This window comes from Rhinocladiella mackenziei, assembly GCF_000835555.1.
Source record: "Rhinocladiella mackenziei CBS 650.93 unplaced genomic scaffold supercont1.1, whole genome shotgun sequence".
Lineage (NCBI taxonomy): Eukaryota > Fungi > Ascomycota > Eurotiomycetes > Chaetothyriales > Herpotrichiellaceae > Rhinocladiella > Rhinocladiella mackenziei.
The window spans coordinates 2,440,512-2,453,486 of NW_013550604.1; the positions used below are offsets into that span (position 1 = coordinate 2,440,512).

The 12,975-nt window shown below is 50.9% G+C and overlaps 5 protein-coding genes across 5 annotated transcripts; 1 reads left to right on the forward strand and 4 right to left on the reverse strand.

Annotated features, from left to right (window-relative positions):
• Nucleotides 1–793: 793 nt before the first annotated feature.
• Nucleotides 794–2,059, forward strand: Z518_00859 (uncharacterized protein; the record flags this gene model as incomplete). Its single annotated transcript, XM_013421460.1, has 1 exon — nucleotides 794–2,059. The coding sequence occupies one exon, from the start codon at nucleotides 794–796 to the stop codon at nucleotides 2,057–2,059; it is 1,266 nt and encodes a 421-aa protein (XP_013276914.1).
• A 249-nt stretch (nucleotides 2,060–2,308) lies between these two features.
• Z518_00860 (uncharacterized protein) lies at nucleotides 2,309–3,763 on the reverse strand (the record flags this gene model as incomplete). The annotated part of the gene is made up of 3 exons (XM_013421461.1): nucleotides 2,309–3,392; nucleotides 3,493–3,576; nucleotides 3,633–3,763. The coding sequence occupies 3 exons, from the start codon at nucleotides 3,761–3,763 to the stop codon at nucleotides 2,309–2,311; spliced, it is 1,299 nt and encodes a 432-aa protein (XP_013276915.1).
• Nucleotides 3,764–4,104: 341 nt separating this feature from the next.
• On the reverse strand, nucleotides 4,105–5,523 carry Z518_00861 (uncharacterized protein; the record flags this gene model as incomplete). The annotated part of the gene is made up of 8 exons (XM_013421462.1): nucleotides 4,105–4,160; nucleotides 4,220–4,381; nucleotides 4,416–4,467; nucleotides 4,515–4,555; nucleotides 4,609–4,677; nucleotides 4,725–4,777; nucleotides 4,831–5,068; nucleotides 5,124–5,523. 8 exons carry the CDS (start codon nucleotides 5,521–5,523, stop codon nucleotides 4,105–4,107), a joined length of 1,071 nt encoding a protein of 356 aa, XP_013276916.1.
• A 4,345-nt stretch (nucleotides 5,524–9,868) lies between these two features.
• Nucleotides 9,869–10,575, reverse strand: Z518_00862 (uncharacterized protein; the record flags this gene model as incomplete). The annotated part of the gene is made up of 3 exons (XM_013421463.1): nucleotides 9,869–9,978; nucleotides 10,059–10,166; nucleotides 10,239–10,575. The coding sequence occupies 3 exons, from the start codon at nucleotides 10,573–10,575 to the stop codon at nucleotides 9,869–9,871; spliced, it is 555 nt and encodes a 184-aa protein (XP_013276917.1).
• A 912-nt stretch (nucleotides 10,576–11,487) lies between these two features.
• Z518_00863 (uncharacterized protein) lies at nucleotides 11,488–12,444 on the reverse strand (the record flags this gene model as incomplete). Its single annotated transcript, XM_013421464.1, has 2 exons — nucleotides 11,488–12,318; nucleotides 12,382–12,444. 2 exons carry the CDS (start codon nucleotides 12,442–12,444, stop codon nucleotides 11,488–11,490), a joined length of 894 nt encoding a protein of 297 aa, XP_013276918.1.
• Nucleotides 12,445–12,975: the final 531 nt, after the last annotated feature.

Here is a 12,975-nt window from a genome sequence, read left to right on the forward strand (position 1 = left end):
TCCACCAGGTTCAAGGCGCAGAATCCCAGCATCGACGGTGCGGCACGGAGAGCTGAGTGTCAACCACGAGCGACTGACGATGTTCGATTTTGACGGCTATCTCTCCGGGCTTTTCGAAAGTCTAGAACAATCGCCAGAGGAGCCCATCACGCGAATTCATCTTCGCAAGGAGGCCAACAGGAGACGCATCGACGCCGACGCCCTCAGGACTCTGGTCGAGGCGTAGATGATGGAGGGGTTAGCTGAGCCTGCACGGTGCGCGGCCGGTAAAACCAAATATGCCATGAAGGAACGGGAGACATGAAAGGGGGCTGAAACGGGTTGCATGGAGGGTGCAGAGTGATCGGGGTGCAGATTTTGAAAGGAGCCGGTGGAATTTAGGCGGTGCTAGGCGGCGTACGACGGGTGGATCAGCGCGACGGAGGCGAAAGAAAGGAAACAGGGTTAGAAAAGAGAAAGAGAGGAAGGGGAAGGACAAGAGTGTTCTTATAAAGCGGCGGCGCGCCCAGCCTGCGACCATACCCGAAAGGGCAGGGCCACCTAAACCGGAGGCGGATTTTCCGGCAACGATTTTACAACTGCAAGAGGCCAATGACGGCAAGACTACAACTTGCTTCCTCTCTGAATGCTGACATCGATTATAAAATTCCTTTTCTAATCGGGGATCATTACCACATAGGGCTATTCATCGATAATGATCTAAACCCCGACCAACGTTCTTTCTGGCGGAGAGAATCCCGTGTGCCGTGTCGCTCATCAATACCTCATCACAAAGCGGGCGACAGGCTCCTCAATGCTCCGGGCTCGACAGACACAGGCCCACCTCTCACCCATCTTCACTGGTGCTTCCACCTTCAGAAAACAGGCATCGACATCAACTAGACCGGGAAAAATGGATGCATCAACGCACCCTCTCGCTGGCCTCTACAAACCCAACGCGCTGAAAGGACTGTACTATGGACCTGACGTGGTGAAGAAACAAATCTTGTCCGTCCTCCCCAGCGAGTCGTCGAAGGCATTCATCGTCACGGGCACCTCACTCGCGACCAAGACGCCCTTAATCCAGTCTCTCGAAGATCTTCTCTCATCGAAACACCACCACGCCGGCACATTCAGTCACATCAAAGAACACGCACCGGTGGCACAACTCGACGAGGCAACGGTACAAGTCACGAATGACGGCACCATTGACACGATTATCAGTGTAGGCGGTGGGTCGCCCATCGACAGCGCCAAAGCCATCGTGTACCGAGTCCATGAGATGTCGAACAAATGGCTCATGCATATTGCCATCCCGACCACCTTGTCCGCGGCAGAATGCACTGCCGTGGCGGGCTATACACAAGCAGACGGCGTCAAGACAGGCATCTCTCACCCGAGTGTCTACCCATCCTACGTCTTTTACGACCCCAAATTCGGCCTCTACACGCCACCCAGCCTCATCCTCTCGACCGGCTTCCGTGCCCTCGACCATGCCATCGAGTTACAATACCACCCGAGCGCGACCTGGGTGCCGACGCGGCTTGTGGCGCTGAACGCGATCGGCGAACTATTCCGGCTCCTGCCAAAGTACCACGCCGACTCAAAGAACGAAGACATCATCACTGGTCTCTTCCTCGCTGCCTACGCCAGTCTGGGCTTCCTCGGATTGAACACCAAGGGCGGCCTGGGCCTTTCGCACTCGCTGGGCTACGCATTGGGCTCGCCATACGGAATTCCCCACGGCATCACCTCATGTCTGACACTGGGTCATGTCGTGAAAATCAAGGCCCGTCAAAGTGCAGAGAACGCAGAAAAAATCGCCGCCATCCTCCCATACATGGGCGAGAAGCGATTGGGGGATGATTTGAAAGACAGCGACTTAGTCGGCGACAAGATCTTGGGGCTGGTGCAGGATTTGGGGCTCAAGACAACACTCACAGAACGGGGTGTGGGGAAGGATCAGATCGATATCATTTGCGCACGGGCCACGGGTGGATTGATGCCGGGCAAGGAAAAGAGTGCACAGGATGAAGAGGTCTTGAAGACGGTGAGAGGATTAGTCGAGGGGCTGTATTGAGGTGATCACGTGCCTTTTCACGAAGGACGACACCAGTGGTGTGTGTCGGTTTGTGGTTGGACAATCGTGCAAAAGACAGAACCTGTTATTCCGTTGAACGGGAGAGTTTCATTAGATTGCTGGGTATCTTAGCCAAGGTCCCTGCTCTAGGCCTCCTGCACCCGACGTATTTGTTTGTTTGACCCCAGATACTGCAAGCAAACGTCTTGATGAAACCGAGGACACAATTCATTTTCGGGAGATCGCACATCAGGTCCATGTCGTCTGCCAGCTGCCCGACGCAGATAGCCCGGTGTCCCCACCACCGCCATACGTCGTCATGTGCTTTGACACGTACGAAGTCAAACTTGAGACGGTGCTCGAAGCCCCCGTCGACACTTCTTCTAATTCCGTTGTCATCGAGGATGTTGCGCCTGGAGTACCACCATTTCCTCCCTCTTCTTGCCCGCTTGGCACCGCATACGGCCCGATTCCTGGCCTCGGAAACCTCGGACTCCCGTCTTCATTCCAGTCAAACCTCTGCGTCCGAATCGTCCTCGCACTCCATCCGTTTTCATAGTCTCGCATGCCATGATACACGATCCAATCCTCTGTTCCATCCGGAGACGTCGTAAAACTCGCATGCCCTACACCATACACTGAGTCGGCCGAGTTTTCGTAAAATATGCACCCGGCCGTAGACTTGGACCAAGACGCCGGGTTCATCGGATCTTCACCCACCAATTCCAGTTGACCAAGGCAGTAATTCCGATTATCGCTGCGTGCAGCAGAGTAGATGATGAATTGCTGCCCCGTGGCCGGGTTGACGAGCTGTTCCGGGCCTTCGTTCGACGACAACCTTACGTTAACCGTGCGGTTATACGGCGTTTTCTCCCAGGGCTGGTCGGGGTAAGATATCACGACGCGCTCAGCGAGAGATGACGACACGGTCCACGGATCTGTCATGCGCGACATACACAGCATGCTGGGCCACGAGGTGTATTGGGCTTCCCAGCACGAATACACGTGGTAGATGCCGGTGGAGTGGACGAAGTATGTGCCGTCGATCGCGAACTGGTCGTAGGTATCCAGTTCGGACTTGAACGTGTAGGTGCTGGTCCACGGATGGGAGGACGAGGATTCTAACACGAACATGCGGTGGTTGACCGCGGGACAGGTGAAGTCGCAGAGCATGTCTTGCTCGGGAGAGGGTGAGTCGGCGTCCACATCGGCGGTGAAGATGATGTACCAGAGACCATTTATGAAGTGGAGCTCCGGGGCCCAGAGGTCGTAGCGGTAGGACGTGTTCTCGGGTGGGGCGAAGGCCAGTTTGATGTCGGCGTTGTTCCAGTCACTAAAGCGTGGGGTGAATTAGTGAATCAGAAGAGGGGATGGGGGAGTGGTGTTTGAATGATAGGGATGAGGATGGAAGGTGTCAATCGTAGCCGACTTACGTTAGGACACTGCTTCGAAGAATGGTGATGTTGTCGTTGGTAGTGTAGGTCATGTAGTAATAGTCGTCATGGCGGATGACCCAGCTGTCAACGACCATGAGCCTTCAACTTGACCATTGTGAAATGAGGGATCAACTGACGGATCTGCTCCAACGCCATCCAGAATTGGATTGGTATATGTCGCTGGATTAGTGCTGGAGGTGGCAGTCTGTCCCCGACAGAGGGAAGAGTATATGAGGATACTCAGGAAGATCGTTGTCTTGGACGCCATTGCGTAAAACAATACATAGAAAGGAAACTGGAAGAGCAGGAAGACAACAGGAAATTGAAAGTCGGTCACGGCTTCAACCGACGAGGAGAATTGGGGAGGTTATGGAACGGCAATGGATTGGTGCCGCATTGAGGTGACATTGCATACCTATGTTGCAGATCATGTTGCTGGAAAATTGGGATGCGGAGTTAGAAAGATCCTTGTTGACGGACTGACCTCATCATGCAGAACCTCAGCCTTGTAATTCCGATTTTAGTGATGCTCACGCGGCAAAAGGGGAAAAAAAAAAAAAAAAGGTGGTGACGAGCTTTGAGGAATTTCATCTTGTCTCTTGATTTCTCTTAAAGAGATGCTTTGAGTCTTTCATCAACAGGTTTGACCTCCACCAACAATTTGCCTTGTCCTTTGTCAGCCTATTTCACGACACTCATGTTTGACCAAGTATGTGTGTCTCACCTGTATTAACACCATGATACAAATCTCTCAATGCATTCTGAGCCTGCTCCAAACCTCCCTTAGCGATTGTTTCTTTTCTCTTGATCTTGCCTTCTGATAACCATTGAGCTAGGTCTTTGAGCGCTCGTGGATATTCTTTTTGATAGTCGAACACGATGAATCCTTCCATCCTAGATGGTGTTAGTTTGGGTTCGACGCTTGATGCGGGAGACTTGCCGTATGCGCATCGTGATGATCATCAGATAGTTCTAGAAAGATGTTTAGTTATGAATGCGTTGAGATTTGTGGAACACACCTTTGGGCCCTCCGGTCGAGAAGAATTGTACTGGCTGATACCTGGCTGGACGTCAGAATCCAGAAATCCTCATCGTACATGGAATGTCACATACCACCGCACATGACAAATCGAGCATGAGGTTTAGCTCTTCCCAATGCCATATCGAGAATTTCACCACCCACTGGAATTATAAGTACATGTCAAGAGATGGACAAGAACATCATTTACCATTGTCGAAGAACACGTCAATCAGATTCGGCACGGAGTCAGCGATTGTGTCCCTCATGTGTAGGCTTTATACGTCGTGGAACTCACCTTGGTTGCCACCCTGAACTTTTTGAAGAAATCCTGATCCTTGTAGTTGAGGGCATCATCAAACCCTAACTCTTGCTTTAACCATCGACACTTGTCATCGCTGCCTGCAATTCCCAGAACAGTGGCGCCCTTGAGTTTGGCGATCTGTCCAGCCACACTTCCGGTTGCACCAGCAGCACCAGAGACAACAACAAAATCTCCGGCTTGAACCTTGCCAACATCAATGATGCCGAAATATGCGGTCAGGCCAGTTATTCCTAGAAAAGTGGCATCAGCCAAACTTCATTGGAAATTCTAGACGTGACTACATACCCAGCACACTCAATGCATCAGTCAGCCTGGCGCCTCGAGGGACTTCGATTCTTTCCAACTCCTTTGCTTTGCAGACCTTCAACTCGGTCCATCCGACCATACCTGTGACGTAGCCTCCCACCGGAAATGTTGGGTCTTTGCTTGCTTTGACGGTCCCAATAGCTTGGCCCCGCATCACCTCTCCAATCTTGACGGGCGGAATATACGATCTAGTATCGTTGAGCCAGCCACGCATGGCCGGGTCTATGCTCAGATAATTCGATTCGAAGAGGACCTCGCCATCTTTGAGATCACTGGCGGAAGGAGTCGGATTGTCGGTAATAAGTGAGAAAGTTTCTCCGGGGATGATATTGTCTTTGGGCCGTTTGGCGAGGACAATTGACTTGTATGTTGGAGCCATGATTGGTCTTTGTGCCGCTATTCTCCTACGATGGCGAGAGTAGCAGAAGATTGGAAAGACAAAGTAAGGATCCAGAACAGCGATTAACATTCAAAGAGAGGCTCCAACAAATAGAGGATTCGCATGGGACCAGATTGATTATAAAAACATCCGGACTCCGTCAAAATTGCCTCGGTAGCGGCCTGCACGTTCCTGCCGCTTTTGACGTCGCTATAAGAACCGCTCTCCCATCCTCCTCGACATCGACCTCTCCATCTCTCTTCATCCTGGGACCCCTGGCATTTCTGCCCTGCTTCACATGATCGGCCGGCGCCCTGAATTCTCAGGCCTCCTTCCAGTCCGCCCTTCCGCAGCCCTCCAGACCCTTGAGAAACTATTGAACGATTAGACAGTAGCAATGTTAGCAGTCCACATTAGGACTAGCCTAGTCACGTGCAACGCAGCCTTCGTGGCCTTTTTGTAGCATGCGCCTCGCTCAGATAGATTCAATCAATCTTCTCTCGGCCCAACAAGCAAGAGCCCCTTTACCGGGAATAACGGTTACCACTCCTATGTAGGATTTAGGGGTCAACAAAAACGTGTAAAATATTAAGATTACTTACCCTTGCGACTATTGTGCTGTAGGGTGTAAAACCACCCTAAGTCCACCTAGCGGAGCGCTAAGTGCGTTTCAGCGCCAAGCCATTGGCTAACGTTATTGGTCTGTATTTTGGGGGCGAGGCCCCAAACCCCCAGTCCTCGCTGCGCTCGAGACATCACGTGATTGAGCCGGCCGCATTAGTCTTGGCAATTCTTGGCGGCGCATACATGCGGCCCTACCACGATTCACGTGATTGGCCAACCCCTTCGGATCCGGAAAATCTATAATCCGAATATTAAGTAATCTTCACCCCATCGGATCCAATCCACGGCCCGCCCAGGAATGGGTGGAGTGCCGCCATATCCCGGAAAATCTATAATCCGACACATAATCACGTGCTCTAGTTGGCTAACTCTATCGGATCCAGTCCATGGCCCATCCAGGAGGGCTGAGTTGAGTTGATTTCATACACCCTGTGTGGGCTGAGCCCATAGGGGACTAGCTAATTACAACGCGCTACTTCTATTGTCCACCGGTTCATTCTATGCTTCAGCATTTAGATCCGTCGACACTGCAAGACTGTTGCCCCTTTCGAGCCATCAACTAGGTCATCAAGAGCGCCTTCCCGAGTGTTACTGGTCCTTCAATGGTGCAGCAACTTCCTAGTCCTGGGTCTTACACTTTTCTGGGGCATTTACCTTCGCTTGGTGGTCTTGGAAAAGTCTACTGGCCACCTCTTTGTTCTTTCTTCTTGCCAATGTATTTATTTTCTGCTGCTAATTCTCGCAGGCTGTATACTTCGTCACATACGTGACAAATGCACGCATCCTCTCCCGAGTCCTGGGTGTAGCAAAAGCCGCAAGATGCTAACAGCTCTGTGGGGAGATCCTTATGAGTCCAGGTGGATGGGTATGTATCCAGACGTGAGGCGATAGTTCGGTATGGTCAAGGGACTAGAGGCGCTGACGGTGACTCGCATCGTGATGGTGATCAAGCGCTCCGCTTTGCTGGCGACGGTGCAGAACTCGACAATGGTGTGAAACGGTTTGACAACGTTGCTGCTGCCGTTCTCCCCCTCCGGAATTTCTTGACCAATCAGAGACAGCTTAAGTCACGTGAACACAATTGATTCTTAGGGTCGCGGCTCGGGGGTCGGAGTCTAAAAGAAGCTACGCTTCAATCAGCAACCTGGCAGGACCAGTTGCTAAAGAGCAGAGCATTCAATTCGAAATCTATGGCGCTTCTGTTGTCCTGAATAAGCCTTGTCAAACTTTGTGTGCAACTTGAGGTGAAGGAGTGCTCTTGTCATGGCGCAACCTGGAATCCCCTCGAACGGTCTTGGCAGGCCCACTGTGGCTGTCGAATAGCCTCGTGTGCCTGCTCATAGCCTTGTGTGCCTGTGTGGTAGCCTTGCAGCATGACTGTACCGCTGGCTATAAGTATCTGGGATGGGTTTGCATTGCTTTCACGCTCTTTGTCTCTCGTCATGTACTTCATAGTGCATTGGATAGTAATATCATTGTCGGATCTCCATTCTCGTTCCCTCGTACGTCCCCACCCTGACATAACCCTTCTGATTTCCCTAGCTAACGCCCTCCCAGAAGAAATCCGCCCAGGCGGCAAGATTCGGGACATTAAAGACGACGTCGCCTTCTGGCGGTACAGCGGCTCGGAGGAAGATTTTGTCAAATTCGAGAATCAGAGGCGCTCCAGCAACGTCGTAGGCTGAGACAGTGCCTGGCTGAACGGTGACAATTGGCTGACCGATGGTATTCGACTGAGCAGTAGGACCTCGTTGTGGAGTGGGATTTTGGGTGATAGTAAGCTCTTGGACTTTTGTCGGAATTGGAGCGTTGGGATTTGGGTGGCCTCTGGTAGCTGGTCTATGTGTAGGAGGCAGAGAACAGCACCACTTTTCGACCACTAGCGTCTTGTGTGCTCGCTTTATTGAGATGATGATGGCAATCTTGACATCTCCTCCAGAGTTGACAATCCACCAAGCTGCGTCATGTCTCAGACGAGTAAGCGTTTCAGAGAGTCCAGACTCAAAAACAATTGTTGGCCAGTCAAATTCCCTTTTTCGGGTCGGGAAGGGGCGGAATCCCGTATCACCCTCTTTAGAGGAATTAGGGAGTTTGTACGTTGTCCCGCCAACAGGATATAAGCACTCTCGTGGGAGGCCCATTGTGATGATAAGTTCGTCACGAAGTCTCTGGGATAGTGTGAGGTGCGCACCTTCATGTGCCCCTGAGGGCATCAGCTTGATAACTAATAGATTGTTATCCGCGTAATGGCTCATCCGAGTATGCTTCCCTATGTTGGCGCGCTGATGGTCAATCTTTTCAAGGTGGCCTTTTGTGACACCCCTGAAAACAAGGTACTGCTGATTCGTGTGACCGTCCATCAACGCAGCAGACTGCGATTTGACACGTTCTTTTAGATCTCGGATCCCTTTGTACGAATAGATACGAGCGTCTTCTAATCCCTCTAAGGGCGATATCTTCGGTGGTGAACTCTCCACTGCCGTAGCTTCTTTTGATGTAGTTGAGCTTGAGGATGACCTTGACATGGGTGTATATGTAAGTGCCCCATCGCTGGGTCCGCAAATTGTATTCATGTTGAGGTTCGAAGGCCGGAAGGCGCAATATTGGAGTAGAAAAAGCAGGTAGAAGAATCAGACAGGGAAAGTTGTTGATGAATCAGGTGTGTACTGAGGCGAGAGGTGGGTGCACTAAGGTAGGAGAGATTATGAGTGATGATCTGTACGGGGAGAGAGGATTGATTGACTGATTGATTGATCTATCTCAAAGCACACTCTGATGAATGTCAACATAAGTAGGTGGAAAGGGTTGAGGGTGCAAGTGTCACTACAGGGTGATAATGCCAAGCCAGCCGCGGTGACACGTCAAGCCAGCATTGCCTATTCTGGCCAACAATGAACGCTTCAATAGGGGGCAATAGGTGAAAGCGGATGTGGCATCTAGGGAAGAAGAACTCCAAAAGCGGCGGCGGATTTCCCTTGTAAATTACGGCGGAGCGATTAAACCACGTATGGGAACCTTTGACTTATGCAGCTAACAAACTGCGTGCCGACAATTGCGAATAACTACGAGATCGTTGAGGATATATCTGATTCATCCGAAGCAAAAGGCGTAGGCGAGAGTTAGCGGTGGAAAATTGGGGTCGACAAGCACCGTGACGTCGCCACCGGCGGCTGTGGCGCCGTTGATCTACCGAAATGGATATTCGAGGAACCGGCATACCGTTGCACTAGATTTCTTTCCTCATCATTTGGCAGTTGGAGATGGAAGCTTGGGCGTCGCTGGATTGAACCACATTTAGTGTACTTCGACTATGGAAGATGATAGCTTGGCTAGGAAATTGATTGATGAAGTAGTCGTATTTCGTCATTCACAAATATGCGATCAACACTGTGCCGTGATAGGGAAAAGACGAGACAACAACAAAAGCTGCCCAAGTTAAGTGTTGTAGCCCAAAAGACCGAGTAGTCGCCTGTTGGTACAGTCAAGTAGCCTATTAGTATCCTCTGGACTCTCCATGCGATCGTTTTCTTTCATTATCGTAAAAACTACCATCACCAGGGACACAATGCAATGCGATGCTCTGAATTAAACTATGCAGAATGAGATGCGATGCAGTCACTCACACGTTGTCGAAATCTTTTTGGTCGGCCCCAGTTGATGCAATCGGACCACTTTCTTCCTGAATTAGGCAAATGCAAAGGAAACCAACAATGGTCGCTTTTCAAACAGCCACAGGCAACAGCTGGACCTTGGAACAAGTCTTGGGGATAGGTCCATAGGTACCACCGTCCAAGTTGAAAAGTTGAGGCACGCCGTGCCACCAGTCACAAGCTGGGCATTAGTGAGCAAAGATCAATGCCAATGTCGGTGTCGACGAGAGCCATGGTATGGATATGAAGATGCGCACTTACCCAACCAGCCGTGAAGACTGTTGTTATATTGCAGGCCGGTCGAGTTGAAGAAGAAGCCCTGATACGGTTGGCGGATTCCAGAGATGCTGATGGTGGCTGGGTTCCATTCTATCATCCCAAATATACATCATCTGTTAGCAACAAAACCGTTGTCGTTGACTGGCTGGCTGGTTGACTTACGTTGGTAGGCGCCGTATCCGATATACATGGGCCAGGGACCCAGCTCGTTGCCTTCGTAAGTAAAGTATTGTTGTGTGCCGTTCAGGTACCCTTCCCAAGCGACAGATTTGTTGGAAGACAAGCCGGCATCTCCTAGGCCAGCGCCGGTGTGGTAGGAATACACCCACAGATCAGTCTTGTTGGAGCCGCAGTCTATGTGGTCGCCGTTGACGAGTTTGGTGCGGAGGTTGTACCGGTCGGGGGGTGCTGTGGTTTGTCTGGCCTCGAGAACAGGGGACGCCGTGGCGAGTGAGAGAATTGAGAGAAGAGCCGTGGTGAGGATTGTTAGGGTATGCATTGTGAATGTTGGAGAGGTGGCTATTGAGAGGAGGGGAGGGGGGCTCAAGTCTGTGTGAGTGATGTTTGCTTCTATCTGAGAGAGAACTGTGTGGTATGAAGCAAGGGAGGAAGTTCAGATCAGATCGGGGAGCGAGCGGAAATCTATATGGAGGTTCAGCAAGAAGCTCTTCACGATGATCCCACCTCTTCGTTGGACCCGTTCCTGAGTAGCTGGTCCTTTTTCCAATGTCAGAATTATGTAGGAAGGTGGGACAGGGCTCCGAGGTCTGCAGGCACTCAGGCATTAGTTGCATCCACCTTACCAGTGTGAACGTAGCCAGATCGAATGGACATGTGGACGTCAGTTTCGGCGGCATGGATGGAAGGTGCGATGGAATTGAGGGGGCACGAGATGATGACGAAGAAGAGTACAAGGGTTCTTTGGCTGGAGCACCGACCAATTGGGCAGCGCAGTGGAGTGTAGCTCGGCCAGTCTAACGAGTGGAAATCTCACCTTCAATACATCTTTAAACACTAACATAACAAGTCAATAGATGCATGGCTGAAGCATACGCGGCGCGCGCGAGAGAGATATCAACGCTCACACCATCATAAACCATCCATAAAATTGCCATGGGACGAATAAATGCACTCGGAATAGATATAGCTAGTTGAAATACCTTGGCTGTTTCGCATATATGTTATGATCGGTCGCAGAACTATGACGGCCAGCTTCAAGATCTCCAGACGATTGCGTGGGTATGGAAGCTACTCCCCGATGTGGAGGTTGAGGTCAGCCAGTGTAGTCATAGCACCTTGCCATGAACCGATTAGTGAGTACACACTCATCGACCGAGGCGAGGGAAATAACACCCAAGACCAGGATGCTCTAATGGTAATATTGGGGCGAACGTTCTCTCCCGTCTAGGCTTCACGACTTGTCGTTGGCATCAAAGAAGCGACTCCAGAATGCTCGGAAGTGGTGGGTCTTGCCCAGTTCAGATATCTCTTCAACTTCCTTGGGCGTGAGTTCGAACGTGAAAACTCGTAACATATCGCTCAAGCGCTGTTTTTGGGAACTTGTGGTGATAGGGACCACGTTCTGATCCATGCACCATCTCAAAAGAACTTCTCCCGGGTTGACTGCATATTTTTTGGCCAAAGAATCCAGATATCCATCCAGAGGACCGCCCTTAGCTCGAGTGATGGGCGTCAAAGGACCATAGGCCGCCACCTTGATGTCTTTGTTCTGGTGATATGCCAGGAGGTCACCATGCTGGAGGTACGGGTGGAATTCAATCTGATTCATTGCAGGTTGCACTTTGCAAGTCTCAAGGATGGCATCCAAGTCGGGTTTCAAGAAATTGCTGACACCGATACTTTTCGTCTTCCCTGCTGCCGCCAACTGCTCCATGTCCGCCCATTTCTGCTGAAGAACTTTAGGGTCCCCCTTAGCAAAGAAGGGTGCATGGATGAGATAGAGGTCGACATAGTCTAACCCCAACTTCTTCAAACTTGCGTCAATGGCGCCGGGAATGTCGTCGATATGGGGCAGAACCTTCGTGGTGATGAACAGTTTGTCGCGAGGAACTTTGCTTTGTTTAATGGCGTCACCCAATTCCTCTTCGGTGTTGTATACTTCTGCTCCATCCAGATGGGTATAGCCAACCCCGATGGCCGTCTTGGTTGCATCGATCGTTGCCTGGTCTTTGGGAGAATTGGCATCGTTCTTGTACCACGCTGTGCCCAATCCATATCCAATCTGGTGAGAGAAATCTGTCAGGTGCCTTCTTCCACTGACTAAATACAATGCGTTGTGGCCTACCATTGGTATTTGATTGCCATCAGGCAGTTTGAGATTTGGTATCGTCAGGTCTAGTTTGGCCATTTTAGTCACTGAACACGTGTACAGTCGGCAATGATATCGTTGGTACGGAGAGATTGGTATTCTGATGCCGATACGCTGTCCTGTGTAGAAGATATGTGATGGTGGTCGAATCACATACTCGAGAGGGGATGATTGTATTGACGGCTGAATTTTTCATGTATCTGAGACAACAGCTTTCTGAAAGGATATAGAAAGCAGAGAACCGTCTCTTTCAAAAGCACTTGAGCGAGAACGGACTCCAATCCGAATCGCCATGCGGTGGGGTGGGGAGGACCGTAGAGCGCGTTGCCCTTCTCCACCATACGATGACGTCCGTTTTTTCCCGCGTTAGGATGGTAGAAGCCGAGGGCGGATGTACGTTTCGGGAAATTAAAACATCCGAAGCGATAAGTTGTCGCAACGCTCGCTGCATCGTGCTGTGATGGCCCCGGTATACCATGATCTCAATCGAATTGCTATCTTCCAGCGCCGCTTTCCCAGGCAAGCACATGCAGAAAACATCTCGAAATATCCCAGTGCCTGGCATTCTTC